The sequence below is a fragment of the Eschrichtius robustus genome, chromosome 6 (assembly GCF_028021215.1).
Source record: "Eschrichtius robustus isolate mEscRob2 chromosome 6, mEscRob2.pri, whole genome shotgun sequence".
NCBI lineage: Eukaryota > Metazoa > Chordata > Mammalia > Artiodactyla > Eschrichtiidae > Eschrichtius > Eschrichtius robustus.
The window spans coordinates 87838345-87859110 of record NC_090829.1 but is presented as its reverse complement, the minus strand read 5'-3'; the positions used below and the strand labels follow the sequence as shown (position 1 = coordinate 87859110).

Here is a 20766-nt window from a genome sequence, read left to right as displayed (position 1 = left end):
TATATATTGTTTGACAACATGTATCACTCATAACTTTTAAAGTGAATTTATTAAATTAACAATGACTTGGAAAAAAAGCATTTTTAAATACTCTGATCTTTCTGATCCCACCTACTCACCCAACCTATACCTGTCTTAGAATGGCTAAAAGCCCAACTCAAACATAAGATAAATAACACTTTGTATTATAATTTTCCATCTTAACGCTGATCCTTTGAGGTTTTTTGTTATCTATAGGAACGTATGTCTTAAAGGTGATGGCTGGTATTATCATTGTGTCTGAGGAAGAAAATTGTCGTTTGGATAACAGCTGCTGTCCAAAAAAAGGAATAATAGAGTTCTTAACATTGAAAGGTATTTATTCTCTATTATGTAACTTTTTAACTAGTGCTCACAAGTGCATGTATAAATGTCTCTGCCTTACCTTTACCATGCCTGAAATAATTACATAAATTCCTTGGGGCTCATCACCTTCTTCAAATATATCATTTCCACAATCAAATGTTACAATTCTGGATCTTTCCTAAAAAATATCACCAAATACATAAGCTATAAATAATATTTTAGTGGTGATTGAAGTTTACATTTTTTTAAAAGTTGTACATTTTTAAAGTAAATGTTACTCAAAAATATCTGAGATTTTGTGTTAGTAATAAATTTGTAAGAGAAAATAGGAATTATGGCTAACAAAGAGAAGAAGGTGGATATTCACAGGTATATGTAATTTCAGATGGGGTGTTCATACATAGATTAGAAAACAATCTAGTCTAGGAATAAGAATGTAGTAGAAGGATGAAAATATTTCATTTGGATGAAAAATAGGACAGATGCAAGCTAATGGCACATGTGTGTCTTATACATACTCGTGCTCTAAACAGCTGATGAAGTAATAAAAAAATTCATTCATTCAAAATATTTTAAGCAGGTGAAAAAAATATAATTTGTCTTTTGGTACTTATTTGATGTAGAAAAAGATGTTAATAGAACAGGTTAAATCTCTTTATTTGTTCATCCCACAAACACTTATTGAACACCCGCTATGTGAGCTGCTACATGGTAGGAGTTGAGTATTCAAAAGCTGGATGAGGTAAAAATTATAGTAGGGGAGAGAGATGTAAAGATAATAATTGTAATGTAATGTAATGATGCTATAATAAAGGTATATAGTTACCGTGGTGATTCCTTTGGTCCTCCAAACTCTGGATGGACCATAGGATGTTCTTCTACTGGTGGGGTATTTGACTCTAAAGCCTGCTTTTCAGAGTACCTTTGGTGGGGGTTTCCAGAGAAGCAATAAGCAGAGGAGGTTTGGGGGGGAGAAAAATGAAAGCAAAGAGCATTTCAAGATAAGTAAATAGCCCTCACAGAGGAATGGAATTAAAGAACAGTATAAAGTTCTTGGGGTACCATGAGTGGTTCAGTATAAATAGAGTATGGGGTATATGACACATGGGTAACAGAAAGTAAAGATGGAGAGGTAAGCAGGAGGCAGACTGTGGGGGAACTTTGCATGTCATTCAAAGAGATTTTGATTTTATCCTACAGGTAATCAATGACATTTAGATAATTTAAAACTGAAGAGTATCATGGTTAAATCTTTACTTTTTAAAATATCATTTGCTGATACGTTAGAGATACTATTACTAGCAAATACAAATATTACCTGAATAAAGCTTATATGGTCTTGGTCTTTATCTAGCCATGGAATATGATAGAGTGCTTCGTCAACAGTAAGAGGTTTGTACATAGGTTGAAGATCAAGTATCTCTCTTTTTCTGGCCGTTATTAACTAAAACCACAAAAGTTAAGAAAGGAGATGAACAAAACTGGTGTTCACAGAATGTTTAAAACAATTATGGTTTTATACTATTTCCTTTTCTTGCTCTTCTGACATTTTTGTTCTTCTATGGAAGCCTTCAACCTCTCCCCTGTTATAGCATTTTTCTATGTTATCATTATTCTGAAGTCATAGATTACTTTTAAAAGTAAATCTTATATGTCCATGCCACTCTCTCACTTCGTCTCAGCTACCAAATGTAAAATAGATAGCTAGTGGGAAGCAGCCGCATAGCACAGGGAGATCAGGTTGGTGCTTTGTGACCACCTAGAGGGGTGGGATAGGGAGGATGGGAGGGAGACTCAAGAGGGAGGAGATATGGCGATATACGTATATGTATAGCTGATTCACTTTGTTATAAAGCAGAAACTAAGAAAAAAAATGTAAATCTTTTACCGAAGTATAGCACATATGCAAAAAGTGCACAAGTCATAAATGTCCACTCAAAGAACATTTACCACATGAAAATATCTGCGTAACCAGCACCCAGATTAAAAAATAAAACATTTATTGAACCCTAGAATCCTCCCTTATGTTCTCTTCTAGTCATTACTTCTACCCCAAATTAATCACTCTTTTTCTATTACCATAGTTTAGCTTTGTCTGGTTTTGAGCTTTATCTGCATGAAATCAATGAGTATGTACTTATTTGTGTCTGGTTTCATTTGCTCAACATTATGTTTCTGAGATTCATCTATAATGTTGCAAGGAGCAAACATTCATTCATTTCATTTTCACTGTTGTGTAGTATTATATTTTATGAATATACCGCAGCTTTATTTATCTGTTGTTGATTGACATTTGGGCTGTTCCAGTTTGGGACTTTTGAAATGCTTCAGTGAGTACTTGCTTGCTGTACATATGTACTCATTTCTGTTGTATATATGGTTATGTAATCTAATTTCTGGGTCTTAAGATATGTATATGTCCAAACAATTTTCCAAAGTGATTGCATCAGTTTATACTCCCACTCTAATGTTCCAGTTGCCGACACTTGGTATTGTCAGGTTTTTTGGTTTTTTTTAAAATTTTAAGTATTCTGATGGTTGTGTATTTGTATTTACTTTTGGTTTTAATTTGCATTAAGCTTATGATGATGATATAACATTTCTTATGTTTATTGGCTTCTAGAATATTCTCTGTTGGGAAGTGCCTGTTCAAATCTTTTGTTGATTTTTTTTAAATGAATTTTCTGTCCTGTTCTCATTGATTTGTAAGATATTTTTATATATTCTGAACATGAGCCCTTTTTTGGATATATTTATTTTGAAAATTTCCTCTACCATTTTGTGGATTGTCTTTTCATTATCTTGTATCTTTTTTTGTCTCTCATTTTCTGCATTACTGTCTTCTTTTTTTTTTTTTTTAATTTATTTATTTTTGGCTGTGTTGGGTCTTCGTTTCCGTGCGAGGGCTTTCTCTAGTTGTGGCAAGCAGGGGCCACTCTTCATTGCGGTACGCGGGCCTCTCACTGTCGTGGCCTCTCTTGTTGCGGAGCACAGGCTCCAGACATGCAGGCTCAGTAGCTGTGGCACACGGGCCCAGTTGCTCCGCGGCATGTGGGATCTTCCCAGACCAGGGCTCGAACCCATGTCCCCTGCATTGGCAGGCAGATTCTCAACCACTGCGCCACCAGGGAAGCCCTGCATCACTGTCTTCTTTTGTATTTAGTTGATTTTCTGTAGTGAAACATTTAAAACTCCTTTCTCATTTATTTATATGTAATTCTTTAGTTATTTTCTTTTTTATTACCACAGGGATTACATTTAGCATCCTAGAATATAACACTCTAATTTGAATTTATAACAGTTTAACTTCCATAACATACAAAACTCTGCTCCTTTAAAAGCTCCATCCCCACCCCTTGCAGTTGATGTCATAAAATTACATCTTTATGTGTTGCCTGTCCAAAACACAAGCTAAAAAATTTTTTAAATGCATTCATCTCTTAAATATGACATTACAAGCCAAAGCTATAATAATTCTAGCTTTTAGAGTAATAATTACTTTAAAAAACATATTAGTCTCTTAAATCATGTAGAAAACAAAAAAAATGGAGTCAGACACAATTATTACAATAATACTAGCATTAATAATTGCCCATGTATTTACCTTTACTGAGATTTTTATTTCTTCATATGGGTTTGAGTTATTGTCCAGTGTCCTTTCATTTCAATCTTCATGACATGTTTTAGAATTTCTTTCAGGGCAGGTATAGTGGTAATGAACTCCCTCAGCTTTTGTTTGTCTGAAAATGTCTTAATTTCCCTCTCACTTCTAAAGGACATTTTTGCTGGATATAGGGTTCTTAGTTGATTATTTTTTCTTTTAGTACTTTGAATATATCAGCCCACTTTCTTCTGGTCTCCAAACTTTCTGATGAGAAATCTGCTGATAATCTTATTGAGGATCCCTTGTATGTGAAGAATTTCTTCTCTATTGCTGATTTCAAAATTCTCTCTTTATCTTTCAGCAATTTGATTACAATGTGCCTTGATGTGGATCTATTTGAGTTCAACCTACTTGAAGTTCACTGAGCTTCCTGGATGTTAATATTCATGCCTTACATCAAATTTAGAAAGTTTTCAGCCAATATTTCTTTAAATTTCCTGTCTGTTCCTTTCTCTCTCTCTTGTTTTCTTGGGACATCTACATTGCATCTGTTGGTCCACTTGATGGTATCTCACAGGTCCCTTAGACTCTGCTCACTTTTCTTCAATCTTTTACTTTCTATTCCTCAGATGCTATAATTTCCATGGTCCTGTTTTCAAGGAGACTTATTTTTTTTTTTATGCCTTTTAGTTCTTGCCACGTGGTGTTATACATATTTTACCTTAGGTTCATTCTTAAGGATTTAGAGTTTTTAATTGCTATTGTGAATACAATATTTTTCCACATTTTCTTTAGTTGTGGAATAATTTTGAAAGTTGATCTTGTTTCTGGAAACCCTATTGAATTACTTTATTGATCCTATATTATCAATTTTAAGTTAATTCTCTAGGGTTTTAGATTAAACAATCAATAAGCAATAACAGTTTTATCCTTTTTCCAAAACCGCCATCTCTCAAGTTCCTTTTATTTTTCTTCTTGATCTGGCTAAGACTTACAAGCACAGCATTCACTACTTGGAATGATACTGTTCTTCTCTTTTCCTGACTTTAATGGGAATAATTCTAAATGTTTTGCCATCTAATACAGTGTTTGCTTCAGATTTTTAATAGATACTTTTTATCCAGTTAAGGATGTTACTTCTTTTATTAGCCTTTGAACATTCTGAATGAGAGTTGGATTTTATCAAATGACTTTTCTTCTTTGATCTCTTAATAAATGAGTTATATAGCTATTTTGGGAGACAAAACCTTCTTAGTCATAGTGTATTACGCCAGATTCAACTAGCTTCTATTATGTTAAAAAGTTTTACATATGTATTCACAAGTATAATAGCTTTTTTCCCCTTATACGATTCCCAATTTCGGGAATAAATTTTATACTTACAGAATGAGTTGGGACCCTCTCTAACTTTTTACATGTCACGGTACCATTTAAATAACTTAGAGAAAGGAAACGTAATTAATTCTTACCCTATAATTGAGTGCTCTTATAAATCATAGTTTTTACGGAAAAAGTTGTTTCAGTGTGACAGGTAACTCCCAGGAACATATTGATACCCAGTCTAGCCTAGGATGAGGAATAGTTTCGTTATACCTTTAGTCTGGGTGTAAAGCATAGAAAGAGGTTGTCCCTCACTATGGCAAGAAAGGAAAAGGAAGTTGACCAATAGAATTGCAGGAAGGAAACTCTCTCTGGTAGGTGCTTTTCTTCAGACAACTGTTTTAAGTTATATATTTATATTGCAAGAATGGCCTATATTGGAAAGAGCCAAAAGTAGGTTTGAAGATCATAAATGACTATATATCAAGTAAGTATATTTGCATTGAAAATATTCTACCATACCTTATTAATTTCAAAACCTTCAGTTTTATGAAGAATTCCTTTTAACCTGAAAACTTTAACAATTTCTCTAGCCAAACTGAGCATGACATTAATCTCCTCCTTTGTTTTCATAGTGACAGCGATTTCTGGGTGGTCATACTCTAAGTAGCCTGAAAAATAACAAAATATTTTCAGATGAAATAGGACATTGCTTAAATATTTCATGTGGACAGTAAGCTAATACTTCTTCTTTAAACCCCTGGAGTATAACCCTCATCACAGGGAAATGTATCTCTCCCTGAAGAGGCCTCTACAATCAATCAACATTCACCAGTAGTTGCAGAATTCTGCCTGACATTTTCTTGTCGGCAGCCCATACCTGTGTCTAAGCCCATGAAGGACAGGCAGCCCTAGTTCTAGGATCAAAATTATACTGAAGCACCTATGCTGGACACTGAGAGGCTCTCCTGGGCTCTAGGTCTGGGGTTATGACCCAATTTTTTATTCTGTTTGAATGAAGATTTCTGACTACAGACTGTGTGCTTAAATATGGCTTCTGATCAAGTCCTCTCACTCCTCCTGGGTCATTTCCACCCGTCCTGCCTGGGCATCTAGATGACTCATTTATCTATGTTCTCCTGCCTGTCTGATGTGGATTCCTGGATGCCTATGAGAGTTTCATCCACTTAGGACTTTTTCTTGGTCATGACCTCTTTTCTGGCTTGACAACTATCTGCCATGCAAGATCTCTCATGCTTGGTCTCATTCCCAGGCTTGCTGTGTTCTTTTGTTGTCCACCATCTGGTACCAAACCCCCTTCTTCTCCATACACATAAACACTGTGCTATAGGGATGTGTCTGTCTCACTGCCAGGATTTGTGCTGCACTAGGACCATGAACTGGTGTGATTCGGAGAACAGGCTGTTGTCATGTTTGGGCACTGAGCCTCCTAGCAGTCACATCAGCGATCTGTGAGGCTCTGTTCCGATTTCAACTCGTTTTAAAGCCTAAATCCTCAGATGGCAACTCTGTGGCAAATGGAGGAAAAAATAGTTTCTTTCCTTGTGTTGCTCAGGAAGGTATGTTTGGAAGAAAATAGAATTTATAAGGTGATAAAGACATGCATAACCATGGCATGCGAATGTGTTTTCTTTAAACAGAAATTAAAAGGCCTTCACTGTGGTATAAGGCAGAGAGAACAAATGTGGAGGGGTAATATTACACTATTCTCATCCAGCCAAAGATACGATCATGTTGAGTGTTGAAGTTATTCACTTTATTATTGATAGTAAGTAGGTCTCCTCAAAGGTCAGTTTAGTTATCAAAACCATTACCTCTCTGAAGAAATGATGATAAGAGATGGTCATGCTAGATCTTTAAGGTGAGAGGTACCTACCTAGCTCTTTCATAGCATGTCCTGTATTCTTCGTTACCCTCCTTAATAACATCTACAGAACAAAAGAAATGTTTTGGGAGACAAAACTGTTATAAAATGTCTTTACATTAGCAACTGATGAATTTTTAACCTAAATTAATAACTTTAGGGCTTCCCTGGTGGCGCAATGGTTAAGAATCCGCCTGCCAATGCCGGGGACATGGGTTCGAGCCCTGGTCTGGGAAGATCCCACATGCCGTGGAGCAATTAAGCCCATGCTCCACAACTACTGAGCCCGCGTGCCACAACTACTGAAGCCCGTGTGCCAAGAGCCCGTGCTCTGCAACAAGAGAAGCCACTGCAACGAGAAGCCTGCGCACTGCAACAAAGAGTAGCCCCCACTCACTGCAACTAGGGAAAGCCTGCACGCAGCAACGAAGACCCAACGCAGCCAAAAATAAAAAAAATAAAATGAATTAAAAAATAACTTTAAAGAAAAATGCGATGGGGAACTTTCCAGGAATTAGATTTGAATTTTGTGCAATGAATTTTATTTTACTCCAGCAAGAGTGGTGGAGAGGATAAGGAGCGGCATTACCTAGGCTAATTTTGAGAAGCCTAAAGGTAAGTCGTATATTTTTTCTTAAAGTAACTTACTTTTGGATACTATTGATTCTGAAAAATGCAGGCATGCTAGGTACTCTCCCATTCAATTTTTGAGAGCCTCCAAATTTGGGAAACAGGTGTGGCTTTCAACCTTAAATGAGATAGAAGTTTTAGCCAAACTATGTGGGAGGAGAAATGAGGACTGAAACTGGCCAATATCTTAGAGATTCAAGTCCTTCTGTATTTTCTACTGTGTATCCTCAATATGAGTGGTTATAAAAGGTAACAAAATTCAGCAAAATAGTTTTATAGTTACAGGTGGTGAAGAGAGAAAAGATACAGCTCTTTGTGTTCAACTACATATTGAGTGTTCAATGTTCTCAACTACAAAGCTTTGGGCATATAGCATATAGAATACAGCATTCAAATGTTCTAAATTATCTTGAAAGGTGACTGTTTAATTCCACATAGCTGGCAAATTTGTGGGGACATATAATCTGCCTAATTGAGAAAATGAAAAATAAGGCCTAGAACTTAGGCCCTAGCATTCTTTTTGCTGTTTGTTAGCTATGTGTGTGACTTTGGGCATAATCATTTAACCTCTCTTGGCTTCATTTTCCTCATCTGTATAATGAGAGAATTAGATGTGGTTTCCCTCTAAGTAAGTTATTGGTACGTCTTTCCATTTGCCATATCCCCATCCTTTACTTCTTTCATTATTTATTGTGGGAAAACCAGGGATATAGAGAAATAGAAGGAGCCTTTGGGAATTATGAGGAAGGTCTGTTGGCTCAACCCTGCCATCACTTATCGTGCTCCAATGTTTCCTATGTAATGCATCTGTAGCCTGACAGATCCTGTAACTTGCATTGAGAGAAGCTGACCGTTGCACACGGGTTTCATGACAGCTCCACAAGGACAAAAAGATGTGCTCCAAGAGCCTCAGAACATGTTAATATGGCATAGACACTTCAGTAAGGAGACTTTTGAGTAATCTAAATGTTGATCGGTTTCAGTTTTTACAGACATTTCTTAGTAAACCAGGAGTCAAAGGTCATATATAGACAGAAGACATGATGGGTGAGGGAAACTGAGGGGTGAGGGACATAAACCATTTTCTTAGTATTTAAAGTTTTCCTCACCTGTTTAACCTGTTTAGAACTTGCAATCTTATCAATTATAGTCATTATGTCTGCTTCGCCTTGGATATATCCTTTTAGTATAGCATACTTAAAGGACAGCTGATGACTCATCCTTTTATCTAATATCTGCAGCAACTTTGGTGTTACGAGCTAAAAAAACAGGACCACTATGTAATATAAATTGTACAAATTATAGTTGATTTTATGTTGGTTAGCTTAAAATAGGTGTTAATAAAAAATGACATGTTCTCAATGGTAACTATAGTAACTTGTCAAGATTCTTGGTTATTTTATTCATAGTATCTCTATAATTTCATGGCTAGAGCTATTTCCCCATAACTAATAATATTAGATGTCTCTGTGAAGTTAAGACTTTATTCTTTACTTATTTCCCTTAGAGAGAATTGCATGCTATTTTCAACTGGTTTAAATTCTTGGAAAACAATGTGATTAATCCTCTGGGCTTAGGCCATAAAATGACTGTCTATAAAGTACTGTCAACTTTACCTGCTAAACCTCCCACTAAACTTTTCACTAGATGGTTCATTTGAGTGAGAGTCCACCACAACTATACTCCCTGTTTGACCCCACAATTAACTTCTTGTTGTTTCTTTGCTGAGGGTTTAAGTCCCCAGGTTATCTGTTACCCTTGTACAGGCTCCTAACTTCAGCAGAGTGGGCTGATCCCTAAGTTTTCTTGTCCGTGCTCCATAATCTCCACACTCATATAGAAATAAATAACTACTCATTATACTTGTTATAGGAAGACATTAATTAGACAGTCAAAGGTCATTTTTGATGTTGTGATTTTATAATATTATGAGTTTATATAACACAAAATGTGTATTTTTCGGTTTCTTAATTTGTATGAATGTATACTATTTGCTTTGTTGCTACATGGTTTGTTTTGTTGATTTCCATCATTTATTTCAGGTGTTCATAAGAATAAACATTACTTTGGAGTTTTCATGTGCTCTCTATTCAAGGGAGAAGCTGTGATGAGTATTTCTGTACTTTCATGTGCTAAACAAATTTCTAATATAACTTGGATATTCATAATATAATCTGTTATAAAACTTAATTTGTCAAAGGGATCTAAAATATAAACATTAGCCCAACAGAAAGTGGAAACCATAAAACTAGTAAACTGATTTTAGTCCATATTTCATGAAGCAGTCAGAAGTTTGAAACTGCATGATTTAATAGTTCTTTACCTTCAAAATTCGTAGAATGCGAAGAAATCGAACAACTTTTATAAAGACCATTGTTTGAGTCAAATCAAAAGTATAATAATTAATGGAATTTGTCTCAATAAGCATTACATCTACGATGCCAATTAACGTAATTGTTAACTCAAATAGATTCCAGGCATGTAAAAAATATTCCTTCTTCATTGCTGCTATCTGTTGATTTAAAAAGAAATTGTATTTTCTTATTTGTTTTTGCTTTTACTACACCATTTTCCATAATAACTGAAACATTACTAGTTAGGTTTTTCTCTGATCTACCTTAAGATTCTACTTGTCTAAAATACTAGTAAGTGATCATATCAACTTGAAATTAAATGGTTAAAATATTGAAACATCTACTCCAGGAGAGAAAATGTTCAAAATACCTACTAACTTATTAATTCATTCTTTATTTATTAAAAAAAAATTTATTGAAAACCTACTATAACTAAGAGAGTAGGAGCGGTCAAAAATGATTGTGGAATCCAGCCTGGGAAATTAGGTTTCCAGGGGAATTTTGAAGCAAGAGTAGGTTTAGAGATGATACATTTGTTTTGAATATGCTGTTTGAGATGTTTGCACAGTATTTTATTGCAGAGATCCAGTCATCAGTTGTCTATACGATCTGAGGCTCGGAATAAAATCTGAGCTGGAAACATGAGTTTGGGAATCATTAGCCTATGAATGGTAGTTGACGCCAGGGAAGTGGTTGAGATAGCCTGACCCATGAGGCCCTTTATTATTTAATTCATGTCTGTGTCTCCTGTCTCATTTTCCATATCCTCCACACAGATTTAACATCTCTCCAGTCTCCATCCTGACCAACCCATCCCTAAGCTCCTGTCATTAGGAGTAACGTTCCCTGTATGTGTCACATTGTTGCTTCTAAGTTTTCCCTTGTTCTTGTTGTCCACTCACATACTCACTCTCTACTTTGACTCCTATTCATTATTCAGAATTCAACTCAAGCATCTCTTTTCCTTAATAGCCTTCCTTCTCTGAACCTACTATTCTGTGTAAGGAACTCCGGTTTTTTCCCATAGCACCCTGTGTATGTCTCTATCATAATACTTAAGATACTGATTTGTAATTTTGATTAATTTGTCTTTTTTAGCAGCCTGATCCCCCTACTCACTATGATTCAGAGACTGTAGGAGACAGACATATTTACGCCAGGGAAAGCGTAAGCTCGATTACAAATTAAGAAATTGTCACGCTTGTTTGTAAACAGACTGTTGTGTGTTTAATGGTAGAGAGTCATTTCCCTTGAGTCTGCTCACATTTGGCTGGGCTGAGGAAATTCAGTGTCTGAATCTAGGGATCAGAAGACCAGATCCTGGGCTTGTGAGGTCCTGCTCAAGGCACCATTCAGCTACTGTAGATGTCTCATTTCCTTCTTATTGAAACAGAGTATAGGTTAGATCATTCTCTTAGGAACTTGAAAGAACTGGTATAAACAGTAAGACTTTATCCAGATACCAAGTATTCAGAAACGTGAAGGCGTTTTTCGGAGGTCAATAGAATACAGCCACAGGAGAGGAAGAGCTTGGTATGAAAGGATAGCGTAGGCTTCAAAGGAAGAGGGGTTTGTTAAATATAAGGTTGTTAAAGAATGGTTAGAAATTCAGGTATTGGAAACCTCCGGCACTCAGATATAGAAGAGTGATTACCCTTCCTCTGAGAAAGTTTCAAAAGATCCATTACTCTAATAGGTTGAGGAGTGTTTTGGGAAAAGTTTGAAAATACAAGAAGGAAAGTTTAAGGCAGAATTGTGTATTAGAAAGAACACAAACTTTGAGGGATTGGATCCCAACTCTACTATCATTAGCTATGTGACTTTAAACAGCTTCTCAGAGACTCAGGTCCCTCATCTGTAAAATGCAAGGCATAATATATATCTACATTAAAGGGTTAACTTAAGGATTTGAAATGTTATAATTGCAATGATACCTGGTACCTTAGTGATCATTTATTATTGTTATTAACATAATGAATATTTTAATAGGCATAGTACAAAGGGGGCAGAACTGAACTTGTGTAGAAAAGACAGCAAAGAAAATGATAAGTGAAGGGAAGCTTGTAAACTGGGCGGTGAAGATGTATCCTGAGTTAAATAGAAGGGAGAGACAAGAACAGGATTGCACATTTGGGAGTATCCTCTTAGCTATGAAGTGTAGCGATGTGTCTGCAGTCCTGTTCTGCTCTCTTAAGTGGACCTGATTGAAGGAGCTATGGCTATGCACAGTTGTGACAGCAGCTTAAACTTGGCAAAGTACAAAGACCACAGAGCTAGAGGGATCGTTATCTCTCATTTAGGCCAACCCTGATATTTTATAGAAGAAGAAACTGAGGTTGGGAAAAGTTTAGTGACTTGGTGAACAGCTAACTGCTTGTCAGAGAAAACCAAAACCAGAGCCAAGTCTGCTGCATCCCAGCTCAGTGTTCTTTCCACTATGGTACATATTAAGTGATTTTAGGGAACACTTTACTCTCACCCTCACCCTGGTATTAACCCTAACCCTAATTGCTTTATTTCTTCTTAATTAGGTGACATCTCCCATGGTCGTTCCAACTAATTGGAATTTATTACATACAATGTGATTGAATGTGAAGCCATTCCCCTCACCCCCCCAAGCACAGCTCTGCAGTAGCATTTCAATTTTCCAGTAATGATTTGAGATTTCATCCACTTTGTTTGAATGTCATATATAATTCTTCTATTTAAATCGTCTGGCTAAAAATATTTTATATTACAACTTGATCCATATGACACAATACTATTACCAGTTTGTGGACCCATCAATACATTTCCATCATTTAACAGCTACCTTTATACTGGATTTCAAAAATCAAATTATGAAATGTTTTTCAAGTATAAATGAATTTCTATCAATTTACTTATCCATCTGTTTATCTATCTAGTATAAAAACAGCAAAACGGGACTTCCCTAGTGGCGCAGTGGTTAAGAATCCACCTGCCAATTCAGCGGACACAGGTTCAAGCCCTGGTCCGGGAAGGTCCCACATGCCGTGGAGCAACTAAACCCATGCCCACAACTACTGAGCCCACATGCCACAAGTACTGAAGCCTGTGTACCTAGAGCCCGTGTTCCGCAACAAGAGAAGCCACCGCAATGAGAAGCCCGCACACCGCAACAAAGAGTAGCCCCTGCTCGCCACAACTAGAGAAAGCTGGTGCACAGCAATGAAGACCCAAAGCAGCCAAAAATAAGGAAAGAAAAGAAAGAAAGAAAGAAAGAAAGAAAGAAAGAAAGAAAGAAAGAAAGAAAGAAAGAAAGAAAGAAAGAAAGAGAAAGAAAGAAAGAAAATATCTTCCATTAAAAAAAATAATAATAAAATGAACATCCAGGTGCTCACCTCTCTGCTAAGTTAAAGAACTTTGCCAATACCTTTGTAACTCACTCTGCATCCCTTTGACACACACTAATTAAAAATTTGCAAATACAAAATCAATCCTTAAAGTATGAATATTTTCTATTGTCACCCTAAAATCACCTTTAAAAAATAAATTTGTTTGAGGAGAATTTTATACACTCCTTTGGAAAACTGTCTGTAGCTAGTGTTGGAAAATGAAATTAGGAAATCTCCCTGTTAGACATATCACACACACACACACACACACAATCACATTTTAGCTTACCTTAAGTAGTGCCTCCACAATATAAAATGCAAGAAAAGAGTAGTTAGCATATGTTAATTCAAGCTCATAGATATCGTTTAACACAGATATCCAAGAAATTATAATAGGAAACATATTCATTAGTATCACAAGGTATCCGACATACTCAAATTCATCCGTAAATACTATTTTATGGCATACACGAAGAAAGCAATGTCTGTAAAAAAAAAAAAAAAAAAAAAAGAGATAGTTATATCTGATAAAATAATTACACTGAATTAATTTCAATATATGCTCAGTTCTGTTCTAATCATCAATAGTTACAAAGCCCATCTTAATTCTGAGAAGTAGCTGTCACTACCATACACTTTCTGGCATCTTACTTCAGATACTTTCCTTTAATTTCTTCCTCTGCTAAATGTCTTCAGGCTGGTTTCCCCTCTTTCTTTCTCACTTTCCTCACCTCTCATTCATTTTTACTTATACTTTTAGTAGAAATACTTCAGATCATAAGACAGGGATAATTCAAACTGGAAATATTAAAAAAGAACAAAGCAAATCTCTCCCACCTTCTAATAATTCCACTTCTCAGAGATGGCTACTCTCACCAGTTTGAATATTTTTCCAATATTTTTGTTTATATAATCATATTTATAAATACAAAAGGAATTATATCATACATATTGTTCTGTAACCTGTTTTATTTCTCTCTTAGCAACGGATCATGAGCATTTTTCCTTGTCAAGGCATATAATCTGGAACAAATCCCAGCATCTGTGGTAGTGGAACAGGTTAGGTTGCATTTTATCAAAAACTTTAAGTTAACATACATGCTTTGAAAAATTATTTTTATACCGACTATGCTAGTCAGTAGAATTGTGGGTGAGATGATTTACTTAATGTATTTTTAATTTTATTTTTAAATTGTTCAACTAGTATAATAATGCATTATTATTGCTAAAACTCGAATGAAATTATTAATCAAATTATTGACTGAAGTGTGGGTAAGTGCTGGATTTACTTCGCTATTCTTAGAGGTAGATCCGTGTTACGCAGGACCTGAAATTTTACAGTTTGGAGCCCTATTTAAGGAAAAGAAGATGAAATTATGAATACATCTATGATGCTGCCATCAAATTGCAAAAATCCTCCAAGGCCTCAGGCAGTGCCAGTGTGAGGGAGGAGCCATAGAGTGTAAGTTTTGTTAAGTTTATGGTAACACTGCCACTGCCCTTCTCAGCCCTCTCTCCAGACTGTTTTTCTTTTCTCTCTATTTTTAAAAAAATGCAGCCATATTGAGGTATAACTGACATAAAAAATTGTAGATATTGAAAGTGTACATCATATGTACATGTATATGTACAATACAATGTATATACATATACATTGTGAAAGGATTCCCCCCATCTAGTTGATTAACACATCCATCACCTCATATAACTCTTTTTTAAGGGTGTGACCATTTAAGTTCTACTCTCTAGGAAATTTCAGTTATAAAGTACAGTGTTCTCAATTATAGTCACCATGTCTTACATTAGATCTTCAGGCATCATTCACCTTGTAGCTGAAAGTTTGTAACCTTTTATCAATCCCTATTTCCCCAAACCCTCAGCTCTGGTTTCTACTCTCTGTTTCTATGAGTTGACTATTTTTTTTTAATGAATGAATGAATTAATTTATTTTTGGCTGTGTTGGGTCTTTGCTGCAGTGCATGGGCTTCTCATTGTGGTGGCTTCTCTTGTTTGTAGAGCATGGGGTCTAGGCACGCAGGCTTCAGTCGTTGCAGCATGCAGGCTCAGTAGTTGTGGCACACAGGCTTAGTTGCTCCACAGCATGTGGGATCTTCCTGGACCACGGCTTGAACCCATGTCCCCTGCACTGGCAGATGGATTCTTAACCACTGCACCACCAGGGAAGTCCCTATGAGTTGACTTTTTAAAATCTATTATTTTATTTTATTTCATTTTTTTCATTTTACTTATTTTTAGAGTTAGCATATAAGTGATACCATGCGGTATTTGTCTTTCTCAGTCTGGCTTATACTTAGCATAATGCTCTCAAGATCCAACCATGTTGTCACAAATGCAGGAATTCCTTCTTTCTCATGGTTGAATAATACTCCATTGTATTTTCTTTATCCATTCATCCACTGATGGACGCTTAGGTTATTTTTTTTTTTTTAAACATCTTTATTGGAGTGTAACTGCTTTACAATGGTGTGTTAGTTTCTGCTTTATAACAAAGTGAATCAGTTATACATATACATACGTTCCCATATCTCTTCCCTCTTGCTTAGTTTATTTTTATATCTTAACTATTGTGAATAATGCTACTGTGAAATGGGAGTGCAAATATCTCTTCGATATCTTGTTTTTATTTCTTTTGGATATATACTCAGAAGTGGGATTGCTAGATCATGTGGTAGCTCCATTTTTAATTTTTTGAGGAGACTCCATACTGTTTTCCATAGTGGCTGCATCAATTTAAGAGATAAGAGAATGTGAAATGAACAAAGAACTATAAAGTAGCAAGAAAACAATTATCAAATGGCAATAGTAAATCCATACCTATCTACTGATGATTTTCAGTAGTGGTATGCTTAGATTCCTTTCTCTTTATCTTTTGTGTATCTACTATTGTTTTTTTTTGCTTTGTGGTTACCATGAGGCTTACATAAAACATATTTATATTTATAACAGCCTATTTTAAGATAAACTTAACTTTGAATGCATACTAAAATCTTTACATTTTTACTCCTCCTCTCCACATTTTATGTTTTTGAGGTTACAATTTACATCTTTTTACCTTGTGTATCCATTAACAAATTATTGTAGTTAAGTTATTTTTAGTACTTCTGTCTTTTAACCTTCATACTAGATTTATAAGTGACTTACTCACCATTATTACAACATTAGAGTACTCTGAATTTTACTATATATTTATTTACTTATGAAATTTATACTTTGATATGTTTTCCTGTTATTAATAAATTCCCTTTCATTTTAGCTTGAAGAAGTCCATTTTAACATTTCTTGTAAGGCTGGTCTTGAGGGTGCTGAATTCCTTAGCTTTTGCTTGCCTGGAAAAACTCATTATCTCTTCTTCAATTCTGAACAATTTTGCTGGGTAGAGAATTCTTGGTTGGTAGTTTTTTTTTCTTTCAGTACTTTGAGTATATCATGCTACTCTCTTCTGACCTACAAAGCTTCTGCTGAAAAATATGCTGATAGCCTTATTGGTGTGTGTGTGTCCCTTGTATATAACAAGTTGTTTTTCTCTTGCTGCTTTTAATATTCTCTCCTTGTCTTTAACTTTTGACAATTTAATTACCTAACGTGTCTTGGTGTGGGTCTCTTTGGAGTAATCATATTTGGAAATTTCTGAGTTTCCTGGATCTAGATGTCTGTTTCTTTCCCTATGTAAAGAAAGTTTCCAGCCATTATTTCTTTGAATAAGTTTGCTGTCCCTTTCTTTCTCTCTTCTCCTTCTGGGACCCCTATAATGTAAATACTGGTCCACCTGATGGTGTCCCATGAGTCACTTAAGCTATCTCCACTCCTTTTCATTCTTTTTTTCCCCCCTCAGATTGGATGAATTCTGCTGCCTTGTCTTTGAGTTTGCTTATCTTTTTTCTGCTTGATTTAGTCTGCTGTTAAACCCCTCTATTGAATGTTTCAGCTCAGTTATTCTTCAGCTCTGTGATTTCTGTTTGGGACATTTTTATATTTTTTATCTCTGTTAAAATTTTCCCTCTGTTTATACATTCTTCTTCTGACCCTAGTGAGCATCTTTGATCTCTCTAACAGATAAATCACTCTAACAGATCTCTTTAAGAGATAAATCACTTACCTAAATTTCATTAAGGTGTTTCTGGAGTTTTATTGTTCTTTTGTTTAGAACATATTCCTCTGTTTCTTCATTTTCCTTCATGCTCTGTGTTGGTTTCTGCACGTTAGATAAAACAGCCACCTCTTTCGGTCTTGATGGAGTGGTCTTGTGTAGATAAACCTTATCATTCAGCCTAGCCTGAGCTCTTGGTTGTCTCTCAAACCTTTGTGATTGTCCAAGCTGCCTTATTTGCTCTTAGTGGCTCCCAGTAGTTGAGGATGTGCCAAGACCTGTTTGTGTCCCATTGTGGAGAGTACCATTCATCACCTAGATGCAAGCTGATTGGAACTGGACTCCTCAGGTAGCAGCTTTTGAGGTATGCAAGCAGACTTCTTTCAGGGAAAGACTGGGAGATGGGTATTTCTATCTGCTCCATCTGCACTGAGCCCTGGGGCTGTAGCCCATTAAGAAGTGTTTCTCTGTTTGCTACAGTCCTGTGGGTCCTAAAATACAAGCCCCCTTGGCCACTAGAGCCAGGCAATCAAGAGGTGTGTCCTTTGTGTGGCAGCCACAAAAGCCAGGGTGCCAAATTTTGCACAAGCTCCTTCCAAGGAGACAACATCCTCATGAACCTATTAAGAACTGTTTCTTTGTCTGCTCTAGTCTTGTGTATTTTGTGGTTATAAGCCTCATTAGATTTCAGAACTAGGTATTTTGGGGGCCCATCCCCTAGGGTGAAGTCTTAAAAGTTGGGGTGCTAGATATTGGGCTCAAACCCTTTGCTTCTCGGGAGATACTGGGAGCTGTGTGTTCCCTTCCGATTGTATGTCTGTGCCAAGGGGGTGAGTTTTATGGTGAAAGTGTGTCTCAGCCTTTCCTACCTCTTTCAAAGTAGGTATTTTCTCATTAGCCTGATGTGTAGGAGTTGCTCAGATAGTTTCTGGACTTCTTTCAAGGAGAACTCATCCATGTTTAGCTGTAGATTTGGTGTGTCCATGGAAGGAATTGAGTTCAGCAGCCTCAGTGCCACCATCTTGGATGAGAGCACAGACTGCTTTTTAAAATTTCTTCCAGCAATAAAATCACATCTGGCACAGCATTACACTTGAGATTACCTTTTGCTTAAATTGATAATTGACTATAATCTGACTTGTTTATGTCAGATAGATAAATTAAAGGGGATATGTTGGGAATTACTTACAATTCCTTTAAATCTTTAATGTTGGTGTTAGTTTTTAAACTCCTCCTGGAATGCTATATTGCTTCTTATTACTATTTTGGCCAAGGGTTCAACTTGGTCACTTGGCCATTTCTGCCATGATTCTTACAATATAGGTCAACAAGACAATGTGAGTGTTCAGCTAGACACTAAGTATATTCATCCCAATTATACACTTAGGGACTTAGGGAAATAACCACACAGTGGACCTGGTGGACTTCTATGAGACAGACTGGGTCAGAAACTCCATAAATTATCTGGCCTAAAAGCTCCCAGTTTAACTTGAGGAACACAATAGTATTTCAAGCCTTTGGTATCAGTATCATTTAAAATGCCATAACCCAAAGTCCTAAAAGAGTCTGAGTATTTTCTTTTCCCAATGCACAGGAACTCTGGTAAAATGATTAAATGTCCATTTGAGAGAAGATTGAGGAAATATTTATCCTACATATTTGTGGTGTTGTTGCAGTTCTTTCTCAAGGACTCTGGTTCTGAGAATTGACTTAGCTATCTTGCAGTAATTGACTTCATCCCTTTGCTCAACAGCTCTCCCTTTCTATCTTTAGAAAAGTCAAGTAATACCATAGTTAACTGTTTGTCTATATTGTCTTTTAATATACAATATTTGTTACCCATCCTTACTTAGGTCAAACACTCTGATTGCTACTCCAGGTTTGCTGTCCACAAAATAAAGTATGCCCACCTTGCCTCTGACATCTAAGCGTTGCCATCTCTCTTCTGCCATTCCCATTTCCTTTTGATACTAGGGAGACCAGTTCCACAGCAGACTTAATGATGGTTAACCATGTTCTGCAGAGGACATCTATCATTGAGTTTCTCACTGTTGCCTTGGTGAAGGGAAATATCCTCCATTCTTTCCCAGGGAACAAGATCATGAGGTTGGTTCTTCATTCTAATATAATAAATCTAGTTAAATATTCCAATTTTATCATCTGCACTTCATTTATTGTAGGTTATTGGCCTGGTCAAGCTTCAAAGGACCATCTCAGGAATATAATAGCACCAGTTCCCAGTGTCTTAGATAGAATGCTGAATCCTGAATTATCATGGATAAGACCTCTGTGCCAATAAATTTCTCCCCAATCTGGCCTTATGTTGTAGCCCTCTGGTCCCATATACTCAAGATCTATCCCCTTATATGTTCTACTAGTATTTGCTGATGCCAGGTCCTGTAGTTCCGTCAGCTGACAAGTTGTAGTCTCCTGAAGCAGCCACTATATTTCCCCCTCCAGCTGTGTTGAGACCTGACCTGGGTAAGTACCTTGGAAGCAATGAAAAGGTGGTAGAAACTATTATATATATTTTCCATGTTATATAATTTATATGTAAATTATATATTTTTTCATTTTCATCGTATAAATCTTCTTTTGGTGATTGGTCTTGTTCATGTTTGTGATTCCATCACTTACTAATTTCAACCTTTCATTAATACTTATAGTCCATATTGGATAATTTTAATAACTGAAGTCTTAGGGATATAAATCTGCTGCTGTTATTTCTGCTGATTCACTCTTACGATTATTTGCTTCCTTCTGTGTTTGTTCATCTTTGATAGTGACTTCGTCCACTGGTTAGAGAACTCAATTTTTATTTAGCACTTAGTAATAAATGCTAACATTTAAGTGCTTACTTAGTGCTAGTTTCTGGACTAAGTGCTTCTACACACGCTATTTATGTAATCTTTACAACAATCCCATAATGTAGGCAGAGGTGAACCCAACTAGCATATACTAGTACCTACTATGTGCCAGTTATTTTGCCAAATGCTTTACATATATCAGTCTCCGGAATATGACATAGATATTACTTTATCCATTTTTCAAATGAGAAAACTGAGACCTGTAAAACTTATCCAGCTAATAAATGATAAAGACTAGGATTCTAAACTAAGCCATCTGACTCCAGAATCTATACTACCTACTGTGAGATGAATGAT

At 36.0% G+C, this 20766-nt stretch overlaps 1 protein-coding gene across 1 annotated transcript in view; it reads right to left on the bottom strand.

Moving 5' to 3' along the window:
* The window catches only part of SLC9C1 (solute carrier family 9 member C1), a 113421-nt gene that overhangs the window by 27490 nt on the left and 65165 nt on the right, over positions 1–20766 (bottom strand). Inside the window, exons 15-21 of the mRNA XM_068545668.1 lie at positions 13784–13979; positions 10108–10296; positions 8894–9043; positions 7167–7218; positions 5792–5940; positions 1664–1789; positions 425–523 (exon numbers count right to left, since the gene is read on the bottom strand). Coding sequence (XP_068401769.1) covers positions 425–523; positions 1664–1789; positions 5792–5940; positions 7167–7218; positions 8894–9043; positions 10108–10296; positions 13784–13979 — 961 coding nt within the window. The remainder of the gene's footprint in view (positions 1–424; positions 524–1663; positions 1790–5791; positions 5941–7166; positions 7219–8893; positions 9044–10107; positions 10297–13783; positions 13980–20766) is intronic.